General features: G+C 42.5%; 2 protein-coding genes across 8 annotated transcripts in view; one reads left to right on the forward strand and one right to left on the reverse strand.

Annotated features, from left to right (window-relative positions):
* The window catches only part of si:dkey-238o13.4 (uncharacterized protein LOC560780 homolog), a 26,922-nt gene continuing 12,256 nt past the window's right edge, over positions 1-14,666 (reverse strand). The window contains exons 2-7 of one of the 2 annotated variants that reach the window (XM_036002981.1): positions 7,944-8,069; positions 6,727-6,834; positions 3,963-4,102; positions 3,102-3,198; positions 2,240-2,364; positions 1-1,565 (exon numbers count right to left, since the gene is read on the reverse strand). In XM_036002981.1, the coding sequence (XP_035858874.1) occupies positions 1,389-1,565; positions 2,240-2,364; positions 3,102-3,198; positions 3,963-4,102; positions 6,727-6,834; positions 7,944-8,028 (732 nt within the window). In that variant the 5' untranslated portion in view covers positions 8,029-8,069 and the 3' untranslated portion in view covers positions 1-1,388. Of the gene's footprint in view, positions 1,566-2,239; positions 2,365-3,101; positions 3,199-3,962; positions 4,103-6,726; positions 6,835-7,943; positions 8,109-14,666 lie in introns of those variants that run through there. The other variant, XM_031285384.2, reaches the window with a different exon arrangement.
* spata2l (spermatogenesis associated 2-like) lies at positions 9,006-14,554 on the forward strand. Of its 6 annotated transcripts, none has more exons than XM_031285378.2 (4): positions 9,006-9,138; positions 10,160-10,526; positions 11,486-11,779; positions 12,859-14,554. In XM_031285378.2, exons 2-4 carry the CDS (start codon positions 10,173-10,175, stop codon positions 13,873-13,875), a joined length of 1,665 nt encoding a protein of 554 aa, XP_031141238.1. In that variant the 5' UTR covers positions 9,006-9,138; positions 10,160-10,172; the 3' UTR covers positions 13,876-14,554. The 6 variants fall into 6 exon arrangements, with proteins under 6 accessions (XP_031141238.1, XP_031141240.1, XP_031141241.1 ...); XM_031285380.2 differs by lacking the exon at positions 9,006-9,138 and adding an exon at positions 9,156-9,209; XM_031285381.2 differs by lacking the exon at positions 9,006-9,138 and adding an exon at positions 9,254-9,491.

A 14,666-nucleotide genomic window follows, 5' to 3' on the forward strand; every position in this document is an offset into this window, starting at 1 on the left:
TGTGGCACATATCTTTTTTTATTGGTACTTGAATGCAAAATGCTGCATATTTAAACTTTAATTTTTCACCTTAGTGTGCTTCAACAAAGTGCTTGTCAAATTGTCTGAAAGGGGGGTGTGGAAGTGACAAAACTATGCAGGATTTGAACTCTCTTTTTTCATTCATCACACTTTATTCTAACTACTTCGGTCCCGTTTTGTGTTTACAACCAAGTGCTGCACCATGAATGTCTTCAAGAAGAGACTGTAGGAATGTGTGTGCAGTCATCCCAATTTATAAAGTTCAGTTACGTTGAGACTACAGTCGCCAAATGTCTGTTTTCCTAATATGTCCACCACTTCGCAAACGTTTTAAGACTTTTCAAGTCTGAAACTCTCAGGGCTAAAAAATGTCGACATATATTCCTAAGTTCTAATCATATTAAGACATGACGTGTAAGTATTGTATTGCCTCTCCTCTTCAACCATGTTGCACTTTTAGCCATATGTCAAGATGTTAAAGATACCCTGTGGAGTTGTCCTGTAACCAAAGTTACACTTTGCTTTCTGTTGACAAAACATGTTGAATACCATTTCCCTCTTCATTAAACATCTGCAAAGTCAGTTTTTGTCTTTAAAAACTTGCATTATTTACATATTTGTTTGCTAGCTAGCAATCTTCTTCCTTGATTTTTGCTTGAGCGTTGCTGTTTATGAGCAGTTACCGCCACCAACTGTCAATCAGTGGAAGATTATGAAGCGTCCTGTTAGGCGTGCTGATACAGAACAAAATCTGAAATCAAAATATTACTCTATAGCTCCACAGGGTACCTTTAACTCCAGGTTTGTAGATACATACGGTGAGCTAATCTACAACCAAACACCCTCTTCTTTTTAAATACCAGTGGGGAACTCGAAATCCCTCCTTCCTGTGCTTTCAATCTTCACCTGCTCTGTCCAATGGTCTGGGCTTAAGAGGTCTAGTTTCATACCAAGAGTATTAAGTAGATCCATGTAGTAATGGTGGGATTACATTGGGTATCATGCCTTCCAACGATGTAGAAGACAGAACAGAATTGTGTGATAATATTTGTACAGAAGCAGTGCAATGAGAAGGTGAGTATTTCAAATCCTGTGCAATTCTTTAACAGACATATCACACATAACACATGCAGAGAAAACAGTTAACAATCTGAGAACAGGTGGCTGATTATACAGTATTAGTTGAAACAACAGACAATTTACATAAAGTTGGGCATGGATGGGGTACAGACTTGTGGGAGAAGAAAACACAGGAACCAAAAAACAATTGAAATGTGTTTCTGGAGAATTCAGTACGAGTAGGAGCAGAAGACGTGTAGATGTGTCGCTGTGACAACAAGGGAGCGCTGGAGCAAGGGTTTCCAAGTCTAAAGGTTCCTCTCCAGAAGGACAGTTTTTAAGTCTGCAGGACAGTTGACGGTGAAGACGGTGTGGGAGGTGTTTCGTCTTTCCACAAGGGTGGCAACCGCCTCGCCCAGGTCCAGGTGGTTCAGGTAACCAGGTGTCATGCGCTCTGGAGTGGCTACACCTGCGTCGATCTTCACCTGCCAGAACCAATCAATGAAGGGAGACAGGGATGAAGAGAGAGGGGAGGATACACGCAATAGGGTGTTAGAGATGACGGGAAGGATGTGAAGGAGCAGACTGTTCTTATGAACCGTTCATACAAATAGCTACAAATAGTAATTGTATGCATTCCACCACAATGACTACGTTTACATGCACATAATGTTCCGGGTTTTGCCCTTTTTCGGAAAAAGAAGATATTCCAACTAAGCTGTTTACATGGCTAATGAAAGTGAATATTCCACTAATATTTCCGTTTACATGTGGCCGTGCAAAATAGGATTTTTTCTAAGTTTACCGCCGGTGGCAGACTTGTTGGACCGTGCAAACCCAGCGTCCCTCTTTCATTCCTTCAAACACCTTCTTGAAAAGGTCAGCGTTGTGATGTGTGCACATATCCAAAAACCTGTTGATATCCAAGTCTTTGATAATGTTTAAAAGTAGCTGTGTTTTTCCTTGTTATCGGGTCTGCAGCCTTGCAAACTGTTGGCTGGTTGGTTTGGTTTGGATGGTTGGATCCAAAAACACAAGTCTTTCAAGTGGCAGAGCGGAGTTTGATTCCTGGAAGAAGTTCAGGTCAGGTAGATATCTTCTATCAGCTTTGGTGTTTTGTTAATTGAAGTCTTGGTGTGTAATCCCATTGAAGTCTCACCTGGTTGAGTTTGCAGGGCACCTCAGGATACTCCTCTCGTAGAACCTGGCAGAAGGCCAGGGTGCTGGCAGAGCCGACTGTCAGGAAGCCCGTACCAGGCATTAGCAACTTATCACCTGCTCCTCCTGTGGTACACAGGAAAGTCACGGTTACCAAACAACCTAACAGTATAAGGCTTGTATGAATTTTACACTGTTTAACCCTTGTGTTGTCTTCCTATCGACCATGCACTTGTTGTCCTCCCGGATCAAAAGTGACCCGGTCTGGGTTGCCAGTTTATAAAGCATAAAAAATCTAAGTCTGTGTCTCTGTTACACTTTCTTAGCCATCTTCATCACAACATATTACCACTAGTTTTACACTTCTTTTTGGAATTATGGTCAATTAAACGTATACCATTATACCTAATTTCTGAGTTAAAGAAACTGAAATTATTAATTATTTTGACTAGTAGGAAAGAGTAATGTATGTTGATGGATTATCACAGACTGGTATATGTCAAAGTTTACTCAGGATACTGTTATTTTGATAATGGATTAATTGGCTTGAGTAAAAATTCTCTTATCAAATACTGAATATCTTTGTGAACAAAACAAGACTTTGAGGCAACATCTTGGGCTTTGGGAAACACCGAACAACATCTTCCACCATGTTCATAAACCAAACAACTACTCAAACTGCCTTTGAATGACTCGCTCATTTTGCATGAGCCTTTGTATTTGGCTTCTGTATGTAGAAAAAACAAACAGCAGTTCAGTTGTCTCAGTGTTTCTCACATGCACTGATGAGCACCTCCTACACCCCATTACATAAATTTGACAGACCCGTGCTAATAATAGAAATAAACGGTCAAAGCAATCACCTGTTATGAAGGTGTAGGTACAGTTGGAGTCGTCCCTCACCAAGGGAAAGAAGGCCTTCCATGACACAAATGTGCTGAAAAGTAATGTCTCAATTACCTGCAGAGTTGACGGGGGATGAAACATGAAATAATCAGACAAGAATCAGAAATGTCATTCTTGTAGCAGAGGAAAAGCTTCTGCAACAACATTCAGACATGATGTAGTCTATATACACAACGTTCCACTTCCGGGATTGCTCCAGTGCCGCCGAAAATTCTGCCGAATGTTCCTCTTTTCAGCCGGATGTGCGCCCCCTTCCTCTTTCTTTGTGTCAGCGTTCTAACCTCTGGTGGATTTGTGAGGACTATGGTTAACTGCTCCTCAGATCTCTGCAGGGTAAATCCAGACAGCTAGCTAGACTATCTGTCCAATCTGAGTTTTCTGTTGCACAACTAAAACTACTTTTGAACGTACACATGTTCCACCAAAACAAGTTCCTTCCTGAGACTATTTAGCAGAGGCACCGTGGCTCCGTCTGGAGCTTAGCACCGCCCAAGATGATTGTGATTGCTTTAAAGAAATGCCAATAAACCAGAGCACATTTTTCTTTCATCCGCAAAGTTGTGTGGACTAGCCAGACCCTCCTCCATAGTGCTGTAGAGGAAGGTCTGGCAAAGCGAGACTAGACATGTTGTAACAGGAAAACCAGGACATGCTTACTATGACTACTCTTATAACTACCATTACTGCCTTCACTATAACTGATAAAAGTAATAGAATGTATATATAGTTACCTGAATGCAAAGAAAATTCAATATTTAATCAAAACCATTGGCAGTCTCATGGTCTAGCCGATGTCTGGTTTATGTGTGTGTGCTCACCCAGTGTAGGTCTTTGAGAGACTGGGTGTGTGGGGGTCCTCCCTGCCACCAACTGAAGCCCAGAGAGGAGACGATGTCTGTCACCTTCCCCACCGCTTTCAGCAGGGCCTGCTTCGCCTCCTCTGCTCCCTCCTCTGACCCTGGAACGGAGAGAAGAATTTAGGAGAGGAAAAGCTTCCAGGTGGTGATTCCGCTGAGATAGTTAAGGCAAGTCTAGTCTATATTCACAACGTTCCACTTCCAGGATTGCTCCGTTGCCGCCGGAAATTCTGCTGGATGTCACGCTTTTTCGGCCAGATGTCCGTCCCCTTCCTCTTTCTTTGTGTTGGCGTTCTGACCTCCAGTGCTCGAATTATCTTTTTGTCTTTAAGGGGGTCTCTCGATCATAAAAAAGTTGGCACACCCTGCACATAGCCTAACAAGCCTATACAATTAAATAGTCTAGGCAAGAGTGGCGCTTTTGCGCAGTAGCGCACGGTAGGCCTAGGCTATTATCTTGACACACGCACACAACAGAGATTTATTATTATTATTATTATTATTATTATTATTATTATTATTATTTATTTTTAGTCCTTTTAATTAATTTCAACATATTATTGATTGTAATAGTCCATTTCATTTCAATTTCGCAATACAAAGAAATAGACTAAACGATTTAGTCTGAGTGTCATTCTCATTTTCACAATGAAATCAAACGTAACTCATTAGACCAGCGTCTCAGATCTCCTCAGTGTCAGACCCAATAATACATGTAGTCTTTAACTTCTACACAGGGAACATGCACTGACTGGCAGGAAGGAATAAAGCCATTACACAGCCAGACTATGTTCTAGTCTTATAATGTGCACGTAGTGATAACAACACCTGGGTGTTCAGTCGTCTCGTGTGTTGAACCGTAGAAATAAACAGATCAACTATTTTGGAATTTGCACTGCGATGTTGTCGGGAAGCCTATTCACTGAATATTCTGCCATCAGAGATTGTATTGTATTGCTAACAGGTTTTTCAAAATATCTGGGAACTTTTCCGGAGCTCTGAATGGCAGAGGATAGCTCCAGATTTATTTATTTAAGATGTATTGGTGGTATTTACCTCAAAAGCACATTAAGCTAAAAGCAAGGTGACTTCTTCGGACTTGCGAGTGCTGTCAAATCGATCGTAGACATAGACTGTTAATATTAATCGATTGTATGCGGTTTGCTCACACAGCCTAGTGGTGTGGTGGTGAAGTGCAGTCATGCTGCGTTCATGAGCGTAGGGTAGGCTCAGGTCTATGTCCCGTAGTAGCCTATATTTTATATTTTAATTTAACGTCTTTAATGGTAAGAGACCGCACAGGGATGGATAATGAGCATTGTTTAAGATTATATTACAATGCCACATATGGCAGACACCTTCAGATGTGAGAGACCCCCTCAGATTTTTGACTTTGTTGCTTTCATGGGAGCCAGTCCTCACTCTATTTGTGAGGACTATGGTTAACTCAGATCTCTGCAGGGTACATCCAGACAGCTAGCTAGACTATCTGTCCAATCTGAGTTTTCTCTCACATGACTAAAACTACTTTTAAACTTTTACACGTTTCACCAAAACAAGTTCCTTCCTGAGGCTATTTTGCAGAGGCACGGGCGCATAGCGCCACCCAAGACGATTGTGATTGGTTTAAAGAAATGCCAATAAACCAGAGCAGTTTTTTCTCCTATCCCAGAATGCTGTGTGGACTAGCCAGACCTTCCTTTACAGAGCTGTGGAGGAAGGTCTGGCAAAGCCAGACTATAAGGCAAGTCAAGTCCCAGATCAAGTCGCTTTTTTTCGATGAGCAGGTCTTGCATTCAGCAGTTCGCTGTTTTCCTTCTCGTGTGAAATTTTTAAATCCAAAAGTGATTACTCGTGGCACAGACGCAGCCATTGTGGTGGTCTGGTCAGACTAATGAGGCTTCATCAGGGGTCTTTGATGTTGTGTTGCTATAGCAAGGACTGACCGCCAGTCATCCAATCATGACAATCACATACCGGGAGCTTTTTGAGTCGTCCAATCATGATTCACAGTTTGCACTGCTGCTGCTACATAGCATACTTGATAGTCAGACAGAAATATGACAACATTAAATTATAGTATTTTGTATTTACAGCTATCTGAGTCATCATGCCCGAAGCGGGAAAAGTTACATAGTGTTGCTTTAAAGCTCTTTTCTTTACGGTGTATATTACTGTAAGTTAGCGTTTCCGGGAGGTCATGGAACTGCGATGAATGTTTTGCTCGGACAGAAACTCATTCATTTACAATAAGAGAATAAGTTACAGATGCATCGTTGCTTTTCAAGTGTTGCATACGGCTACCTACTTTGGATGTATCGTGAGCTAAACCAGGTATCACTGTCACTTACAAGTCCAAGTCAAGGCTAAAGCCATTTATTTTTTGTCAAGACGTGAGTCATCAAAACGGTGACTCTAGTTGACTCAAGTCCAAGTCAACAAGTCCAAGTCCACATCTCGGACGCAGCCATTGAGTAAGTGAGTAAGGGAATGAGGTAGTGATGAAGTTACAACATTGGTCGGTTGAGTTGGAGTTTCCCCATTGTTTCTTTTTTAGAATTAATAGTGTTTATGCTGGTAACAGTATTTACCTTGAAGAGCAAACATTCCCCACCTCTCCACCCACTAAGGAGACTGCACATGTGGTGGGTTCAGTGGATGAATGGATGACACAGCTATCTACAGTAGATGAATGACTGATGGAAGGATGCGTCACCCAACTTACCCACATTCCCCACTATAGTGGTGAGGTTGTCCTTTGTGTTGGGAGAGACGAATGATTGGAGCCTCTCCAGCCGGCTGCTGTCCCTGGAGATTACTGCGACTTTGAAACCTACACACACACACACACACACACACACACACACACACACACACACACACACACACACACACACACACACACACACACACACACACACACATACATCAGATACTACATTAATCTATTGTGCAGACAGACAAAACCAGCACCTTTGACACATATACATTAGGACTAATCCCTTTCACATGAAAATGAACATTCACTAACAGGCATACATTGTCCAAATCTGTTTATCAAGGCCATCAGAGGGATAAACGTGACAGGGCAGCAGATGGTAACTTTCTGCTCAGTCCAAACAGCAAAGCTATGGATGTGCAATGTAAATCCAAAACAAGTGCATTCTCATCACGGCATGCTGCACTGTGTCCTGCACTGGTTCATGCAGAGTGCAAGGGCAGCACAGCACAATGAAGAAGCCAAATAGATTGCAGCTTATACGGAGTGAAACTGCCTCTAAACAGGGATGAAGATGAAACCAAAATTACACTCAACTAGCTTACTTCCAACCATAAAATGTAATTTTATAATAAAAAAGATGATGTTTCAGAGTCTGAAACCAGAGCACAGATCAAATAATTTCAGTGTATGGGACCACCAGTGGAAACATCCCAACTATAATAAACCAAAACGCTCACAACACACACTAAAAAGACATATATTTACATTATTTAAAGGTTAGCGATTGACAATCCAACCGGCACATTACGCACCGAATGTAGGCTACAGCACAGCAATACCTGATTATTGGATCGTTCAGTGGAGCACTTGGAGTTTGGAAAACTTTACGCACGCAGACGCACCATCAACATTGGATTAATAGTCAGTCATTTAACAACTAAAAGCCAGAATATTCTCACAAAGTAGTAAATTACTCATAAATGTCTACTCTGCAGTTTATCGTTATGCAATCCCGTAAAATCCGTGAGAGTCACCAGCTGTGCGTAAAACTGTTAAGACAAACTAATTAGCATGTGTGACTTATATAAATATAATATCCTTCGGCTTCATATAGTAGTATGTTGACAATATTTTCGGTCGATTTAGCCGTAGAGAAGTTTGTGTGTGTGTGTGTGTGTGTGTGTGTGTGTGTGTGTCCAAGTGGCCCCTGGGCAGCTTACCTTTGTCCAGCAGTGCTTTCACTATCCCAGAGCCCACTGTGCCCGCTCCTCCTAGAGCTAACACAACCCTGTCCGAGTTTGACATGCTGGCTGCAGTTGCACAGGCCTGCTGGAGGATGGAGGGTGACTCTGTGTATGAAGCTGCTGACTTGTGTTGAGCATCTTGGGCCAACCAGGATGCTTTAAACTCAGGGGCCACAGTTCCGCCCTTCTACCAGTGTCACTGAAGCCACGCCTGCAGATCAACAAAGGAGGCTTCACCCCGGGACAGCAGTGTCAGTGTGTGATAACGACAGGGGCAATCGGTTCATAGAGCAGAGATCTTCAGAAGGGGGTCCGGCACCCCTAGGGGGTCCTCAGGGTTTCTGCAGGGGGGCAACCAAATTATTGTTTGATAGTTAAAAAAAAAGGCCTAAATATCTCTGAAAATATACATTTACATGAATCCAACATATTATTTGTAAAGACAAATCTTTTTTTAAATTTACAAAACATTGATGGTAAGATATAGCTAAGGAAGCCATCCACAGATACAGTTAAACTTTAGGATTAACTGTTCCACATTTTAACAAAACATGATGTATAAATACATGAATATGTAAACAATTATTATTGTATTAGCTTAGTATTGTATGCACCATAAAAAGGTATGTCTAAAGGCTCTATGCCGCCCTACACGTTATTGTAGTTCCAGTTCAATATGCAATAGGATATGTAAGGGGTCCCTGCGCCGTCTCTTTTTCAGCTGAAGGGTCCTTGACCCTCAAACACGTCGAAGCCCCCCATGTAGAGGCCAGGAGGGCGCCTAAAAGATGAAATGCTGCCATCTAGTGGATGACTCGCTTTTGACAGTAGCCCATAAGTAGGTTAGATATAAACTGGGCAAATTGGTAATTTTTATCAATTAATTTCCCCATTTATAGTTGTCGTCTATTTTCCCCTTATATGGTTTTCAATGTAGTTTTGATCCAGCATTTTGAGTTCTAAAGTCATGTTCCCACTGCAGAGCTCCTCTCCCCCGGCCTGTCCTGGTGCTCCTACCATGCGCACCCGTCTGGGAAAATCCGTGCCACGTGACAATGTTTACTTTATCCCTGGACAATCAAGTGGCTATCAGCTGCACGGTGCCTGTGTGGCAGGACATGTTTTAGTTACCTGATTAATCGATACACATCTGAATAAGTGCCAGACACAGGTGAGTTTATGTGTATCTGGTGTATCAATCAAAGCTTCTACTTTGATCAAACTTTCAGCTAAAGCGGCTAGGTAACGCTAGCTTAGCTCCGACACTAGTACTTTCTTTTGGATTGAGATGTCGTTCATAATTCTAGTAATTTAATGTTTACTTGCGGATCGGCAAAAGATCGTACCTTCTAAAACCCGAGGCACAGCGATACCTACATTACCGAGAGTCGCCTTTTAATTCGGCGTCTGTCCAAAACAACGTTAAACTATTCTTTACGTGACATTTGAGCTCTTCTAAGGGAATTCGTTGTAACTTCCTGGGGTCTTTCCCCACGGCAGAGAGCGGCTCATAGCATTTTGATTGTATGTTAATCGAATTGAAGAACAGCTTGCACATTTCTGGTATTTTATATCAAATCTGTTTTAGTAAACAAGGTGGAGAATCTTACATTTACTCATATTTATAAGGAATTTGGTGTGGATTTCTCGGCTTTAAAAAAAGACCAAAAAGCAACAGTAACAGGTAACCTAGCAAAACTAGCTAGTCAGTGTGGAACTAGATTAAGCTAATGCTAACGTCAAACTGAGATGCTGACGACTTTTACTTTTTCTCAGACTGATGTCATTTCATATATTACCGGCCAGTTTTTTGGCCAACACGATATTTGGCTCATAACGAAAGTAGCTAGGCCAACGTGTCATAAGTTTCACTTCCGGTAATAATTATATTTAGTGTGTTTACTCTCGAAACAAACATATATCATACAGGTAAATGTTGTAATATTTAACTTAACATTTCCAGTAGTATTTAACATGCAAGTTTCCTACTTAATGTCATCCAGCTTTTTATTTAAGAAAATAAGTTCTTAAGAGGGAGTACTGCACAATAAATAAACTTTAAAAAATAATAGTTTAGATCAGTGTTGGCTAAATATGAATTATGTAGAAACAGTTCATTCATGAACAGGGGAGATACAGTACGTGCCACTGTTTCCTCCTTCATTTCATTGTCCTATTTGTCCCACTCTCAGCTGAATAACAGCGATGAGCATCTCCAGGCACCGAGCCAGGGATCTATTGGCCACCTATGATCACAGTCTGGAGCAGCAAATTGTGGGACGAGGCTCCAACCTGGCATGCAGAGATGAGGAGCTGTGGAAGCAGGTGGAGGGCTTGCTGAAGGACGGAGATGCTCAGGAGACACACTGCCTGGGGCTGGATCCACTCAGTGTGATGGAGGAGTCGCTCACAGCAGCCGCATCAGCAACAGCAGCCAGTGCAGGGCGGGTCAAAGCCAGAGGAGGGCTGCAAGGCCTGGCTAAAGCTTTCGAGGTCCTGGAGCAAGCAGCCTTAAACCTGTACGTCGGTCCCTGGAGGGACGAGTACAAAGTAGTCAAGGTTGGCTGAAAAAAAGAGCTGCACATATTGAATTTATGATTTTTATTTGTGTTTTACTGCGGAGTTTCTTCTTTCTAAGTATTAGATAGATAAATGGATAGATGGATAGATGGATAGATAGATGGATGGATGGATGGATGGATGGATGGATGAATGGACTTTATTAATCCCAAATTGGGAAATTACTCAGATACAGCAGCAAGTTACAAGGACATACACACATACTCACTCACACACACACATATAGAAAATACAAGAAATATACTAGAAATAATAAATAAGATAGCAAAGCTAAAAATGCCAGAACAACGACTTAAAAATATACTTAAAGGAATGAAAACAATGTGCATGTATATACAAGTTTAGAATAAAATGTACACAATACATACAATGTCAAGGGTTTCCCCCAGAAACGTTGTTTTGCCCGGTGGCAGGTGTCTTTTTGTGACGAGGGCCCGGCCTGGACAGTCCCAGACTGATGGCAGCGTTAATGTAGAGCCCGATAGTTTCTGTGATCACAGATTCATGGAGGGAATCTCAAAATTGAGAGTTTAATAAAGCTATAAGACGGATTCCAGAGGGCCCTACATAAAGTCAGTGCTAAAAGCTGGTTGGAGATTTAAAAAATATGACTACATCTAAGTTTCCAACCGAGCCGCCCCACTGTAACTGTAGTTTTAAAAAACGTCTTGAAATACATAAAAATAATTCCCAGAGGCCTAGGCCTGGTGGGGGGGAAACTTTGGCCCGGTGGGCCACCGGGCTTGCAATATACTGGGGGGAAACCCTGATGTCCCACCAGCTCCATACATGTTTTTTATTCACATACTATTCACAAGTCCAGTGTTTTTTTTTCAACCCTGACAAGAATAAAAATCCAGTGCTCAGTAGTTTTACTTTTGGGCGTGACAGACAAAATCATAAAATTTCCAATTTTCCTCTTGTCTTTTGTGTCCTAGATGTACTCTGGTATGTTCACCCACTATATCAAACCGGTGCTGTCGATGCCACAGATTGAGAAACTCTTTGGCCTGCTAGGATACCAGCCCAGCTCGTCTCGGCACGAGCAGCTTCGTCTCCTGTCGCCCAGAGTCAGTCCTGCCTCTCTGGATCAACTCCTCGGCTTGTCATGTGCCTTCTTCCTTGCCCGCTGCGAGTGTCGCCTCCTTCAGACGGCTCTGGGGAAGCACAGTGGTGAGGCCCAGTGGGAGCTGAGCGTGGTCAGGGAGCGGCAGAGAGGAAACAGCGTGCAGGTATGTCTGCCAGGCATTTGGCAAATTCCTCTATCAATCATGGGGTGAGTTCTTTATTTAGAAATGGAATCTATAACACCTGTTTTGTGGAGATGGGATGCTTTTCCTCTTTTGCAACCCCACTAATTCAACCCAACCGGTGGGTCATTACAAACTCATGCTGTGCTGCCAGACATTGTTTTTATTCTATTGGAGATCTCAAAGCTTCCAAAGATGCCTTAAGGATTTACTGTGCTACATGTATGTTTAACACCAAAACATGATGTATAAATATATGAATGTCAATAATTATTTTAATAGCTTAGTATTGTATGCACCACAAAAAGGAATGTGTAAAGGCTTTAGACCACCCTTCACTTACTGTAGGCCCAGTTTAATATGCAACTTAATTTCATATAATATGTAGTGGGGGGGTCCCAACTCTGTCTCTCTTTCAGGTAAGGGGTCCTTGGCCTAAAAAACATTGAAGACCCCTGGTCTATTACAAACCTCCTGCTGCAGTTTGCAAATCTGCGTTTCCTAGGATGACGAAAGCATGTCACGCTCGCCCTCTTCTGCCTTACTCTGCCTCTGATTGGCTTACCCATACTTACCAATATCACGTGACAACTAATCGTTTAATCTTTGCAGCTCTACAGTTTGGTTTTGAATAAATTTCCTTCCACATCTGTGAGTCTCATTTACTGAGTAGCCCTGCTAATATTATATTTCTCCTATACTTTTGAAATATAAATCCAGTTTAGATTATGCTCATAAAATGCAACAGAAATCTTGCTAACTGCCTCTTTGAATGATTTCATATTTTGCTCGGATGCCCCTATTCTCCCAGGGTATTGTTTGACATACCCAGCCCTAAGTCACACTCGTTGCAATCTTTCAGTATTAGACAGTTTTAAGATCTCACTGCTGTGGCCACATTTCAGTCGGTACCAAAACAAGGATTGAGGTTTGATACTTAGCCCCACACCACTGTTTGAGAACAGCAGAATGCACTGAACACAGCATCAACAGGATCTAATCCTAGTAAACAGGAAATACATTTAAATAGTTGAGAATTGATTGTCCATGCATGTCAACAGGTGGCCCTGGACAACACCAAGAAGACTCTGGATGTCAACCAGCCACTGATGGAGCCGTTTGATGGAGAAGTAGATCTGTACACTGACGAGCATGTTAATGGGGGGCAGAGGGAGGCGGTTGGTAATGATGATGAGAGTCCCCGCTCTTTAACCTGGGTGACTCCAAGCAGCGCATCACCCTCTGCTGCCAAAACACACAGCAACGGAGTCAGGTCCTTGTCCTCCTCATCCAGTGCCCTCTCCGCTAGAGACAACATATGCATCTCTACACTCAACTGCCAGCTGGCTAAGACTTCGCCACTGGAATCGGTGATTACCAGAAGCTCCTCGGCCAGTGGGCGGCAAGGCAGACGTTCCTGGGAGGAGTCTAGGTTTGACGAAGCAGACTCACATTCACGCAGTCTGCAGGGAGAAGCAATGGGGCTTTGCAGGAGCGAGGCTGAAGCCGACCACCTTTGCAGCTGTCTCCAGTCTTCTCCTCTTTGTCTTTACGTCTGTGTTGAATGCAATGCCTTGCACAACATTACCTGTGCCTTGTTTCAGACTTGCTACATGGCCCACTGCGTTCGTCCCTACCATGACAATACGACCGAAGAGATGAAAGAATTGTCGCCACAGGATGGGAGCCTCAGGGTGAGTGATATGAGCGCATCGCCATCTCTCACCAGCAGCAGGGCAGCAATGTCCTCCCTATCTCTGTGTGATGATCCTAAGTCAATACTTCCATCTCGTCATCCAATCAGCTACCATGGCTGCTGCGACCTCGCCCAGCTGGATCCCCAGGTCCTGTGTCTCAGCTGCGGCGTCTTCCACTCTGGTTCCTGCAGAGAGATAGACTTCTGCCAAAATCACCACATGATCAAGCTACTGGGAGTGTGCTCCTGTGGGAGGGCCTGCTTCAGAAAGCCTCTGGTTCTGTGCAGATATTGTGGAAACGAGTATTGTAGAGATTGTTGGTACAGAAATCCTGTTGTGTGCGCCTGTGGCCAAACTTTTGACCAGTCGTCTTCTGTGTGATTTGTATTTGAAAGGTATTGCACTAATGAGGCACAGGTAGCAAAATCACAGTGCCTTAAATCTGCCTACTGGAAACAGAAATCCCCTTTTTTTTTTTTTTTTTTTTTAAATCAAGTGAAATATATCTAAATTCAAATGTTGCCTTGACACTACTGAAATGCAGTATTGAGTGTGCTCCAATTTTTCTATTTTGGTCCTCCTTTCTGAGACTCTGATCACTGTCATCATGGGCACGTTCAGTCTCAAGACGGTGTGCACCATCTTGCTACTGCTTCCAGGTTAAAGGAAAGTGCAACAAGCTTTGAGGTACGTCTTCTCTCATTTTGTGGGTGTGTCAGAGATGTTACCCAATCAGCTACGACGTGTATGTAAACTCGTAATAAAAAGTCAGTGCACTAAGCACACAGCAGGGTGCTCAACGCATCCCCTTTTTCAGTTAACAAAAAGTTTTGCTACGTTTTGTCTGGGCTGAACCTGCCTCTAGTTATTCTGTACGTGGCCATATTTACCATTACCAGCATTATGAACATGTTATGTATTGTTGAGACGTGTAAGTTGTGATTACAGTTTGTGCTCTTGGTTCACTTAAATGTAATTTAGTGTGAAGCACAAGGAAGTTTGTTTTCATCTGTATGTGTTGCTTGCACACAGACTGAAGTAAAAAAAAAAGGTCAATACACTTTGTGTCTGTGTTTAATGTTTTTATTTTGCTTTCTTTTAAACACAAGGGGTGGCAATGTAATGATGTATGCATTTGACCTATTTATCAAAATTTTAGCTTTCTAGTAAAA

This window comes from Sander lucioperca, chromosome 7 (genome assembly GCF_008315115.2).
Source record: "Sander lucioperca isolate FBNREF2018 chromosome 7, SLUC_FBN_1.2, whole genome shotgun sequence".
NCBI classification, from domain to species: domain Eukaryota; kingdom Metazoa; phylum Chordata; class Actinopteri; order Perciformes; family Percidae; genus Sander; species Sander lucioperca.

What these genes read in the sequence shown, in the direction of transcription:
- spata2l (XM_031285378.2), top strand. Translation starts at nt 10,173, where the DNA reads ATGAGCATCTCCAGGCACCGAGCCAGGGATCTATTGGCCACCTATGAT. An exon ending in ACGAGTACAAAGTAGTCAAG is followed by an intron (nt 10,527 to 11,485) that starts GTTGGCTGAAAA and finishes TTTGTGTCCTAG; the next exon opens with ATGTACTCTGGTATGTTCAC. An exon ending in AGAGAGGAAACAGCGTGCAG is followed by an intron (nt 11,780 to 12,858) that starts GTATGTCTGCCA and finishes GCATGTCAACAG; the next exon opens with GTGGCCCTGGACAACACCAA.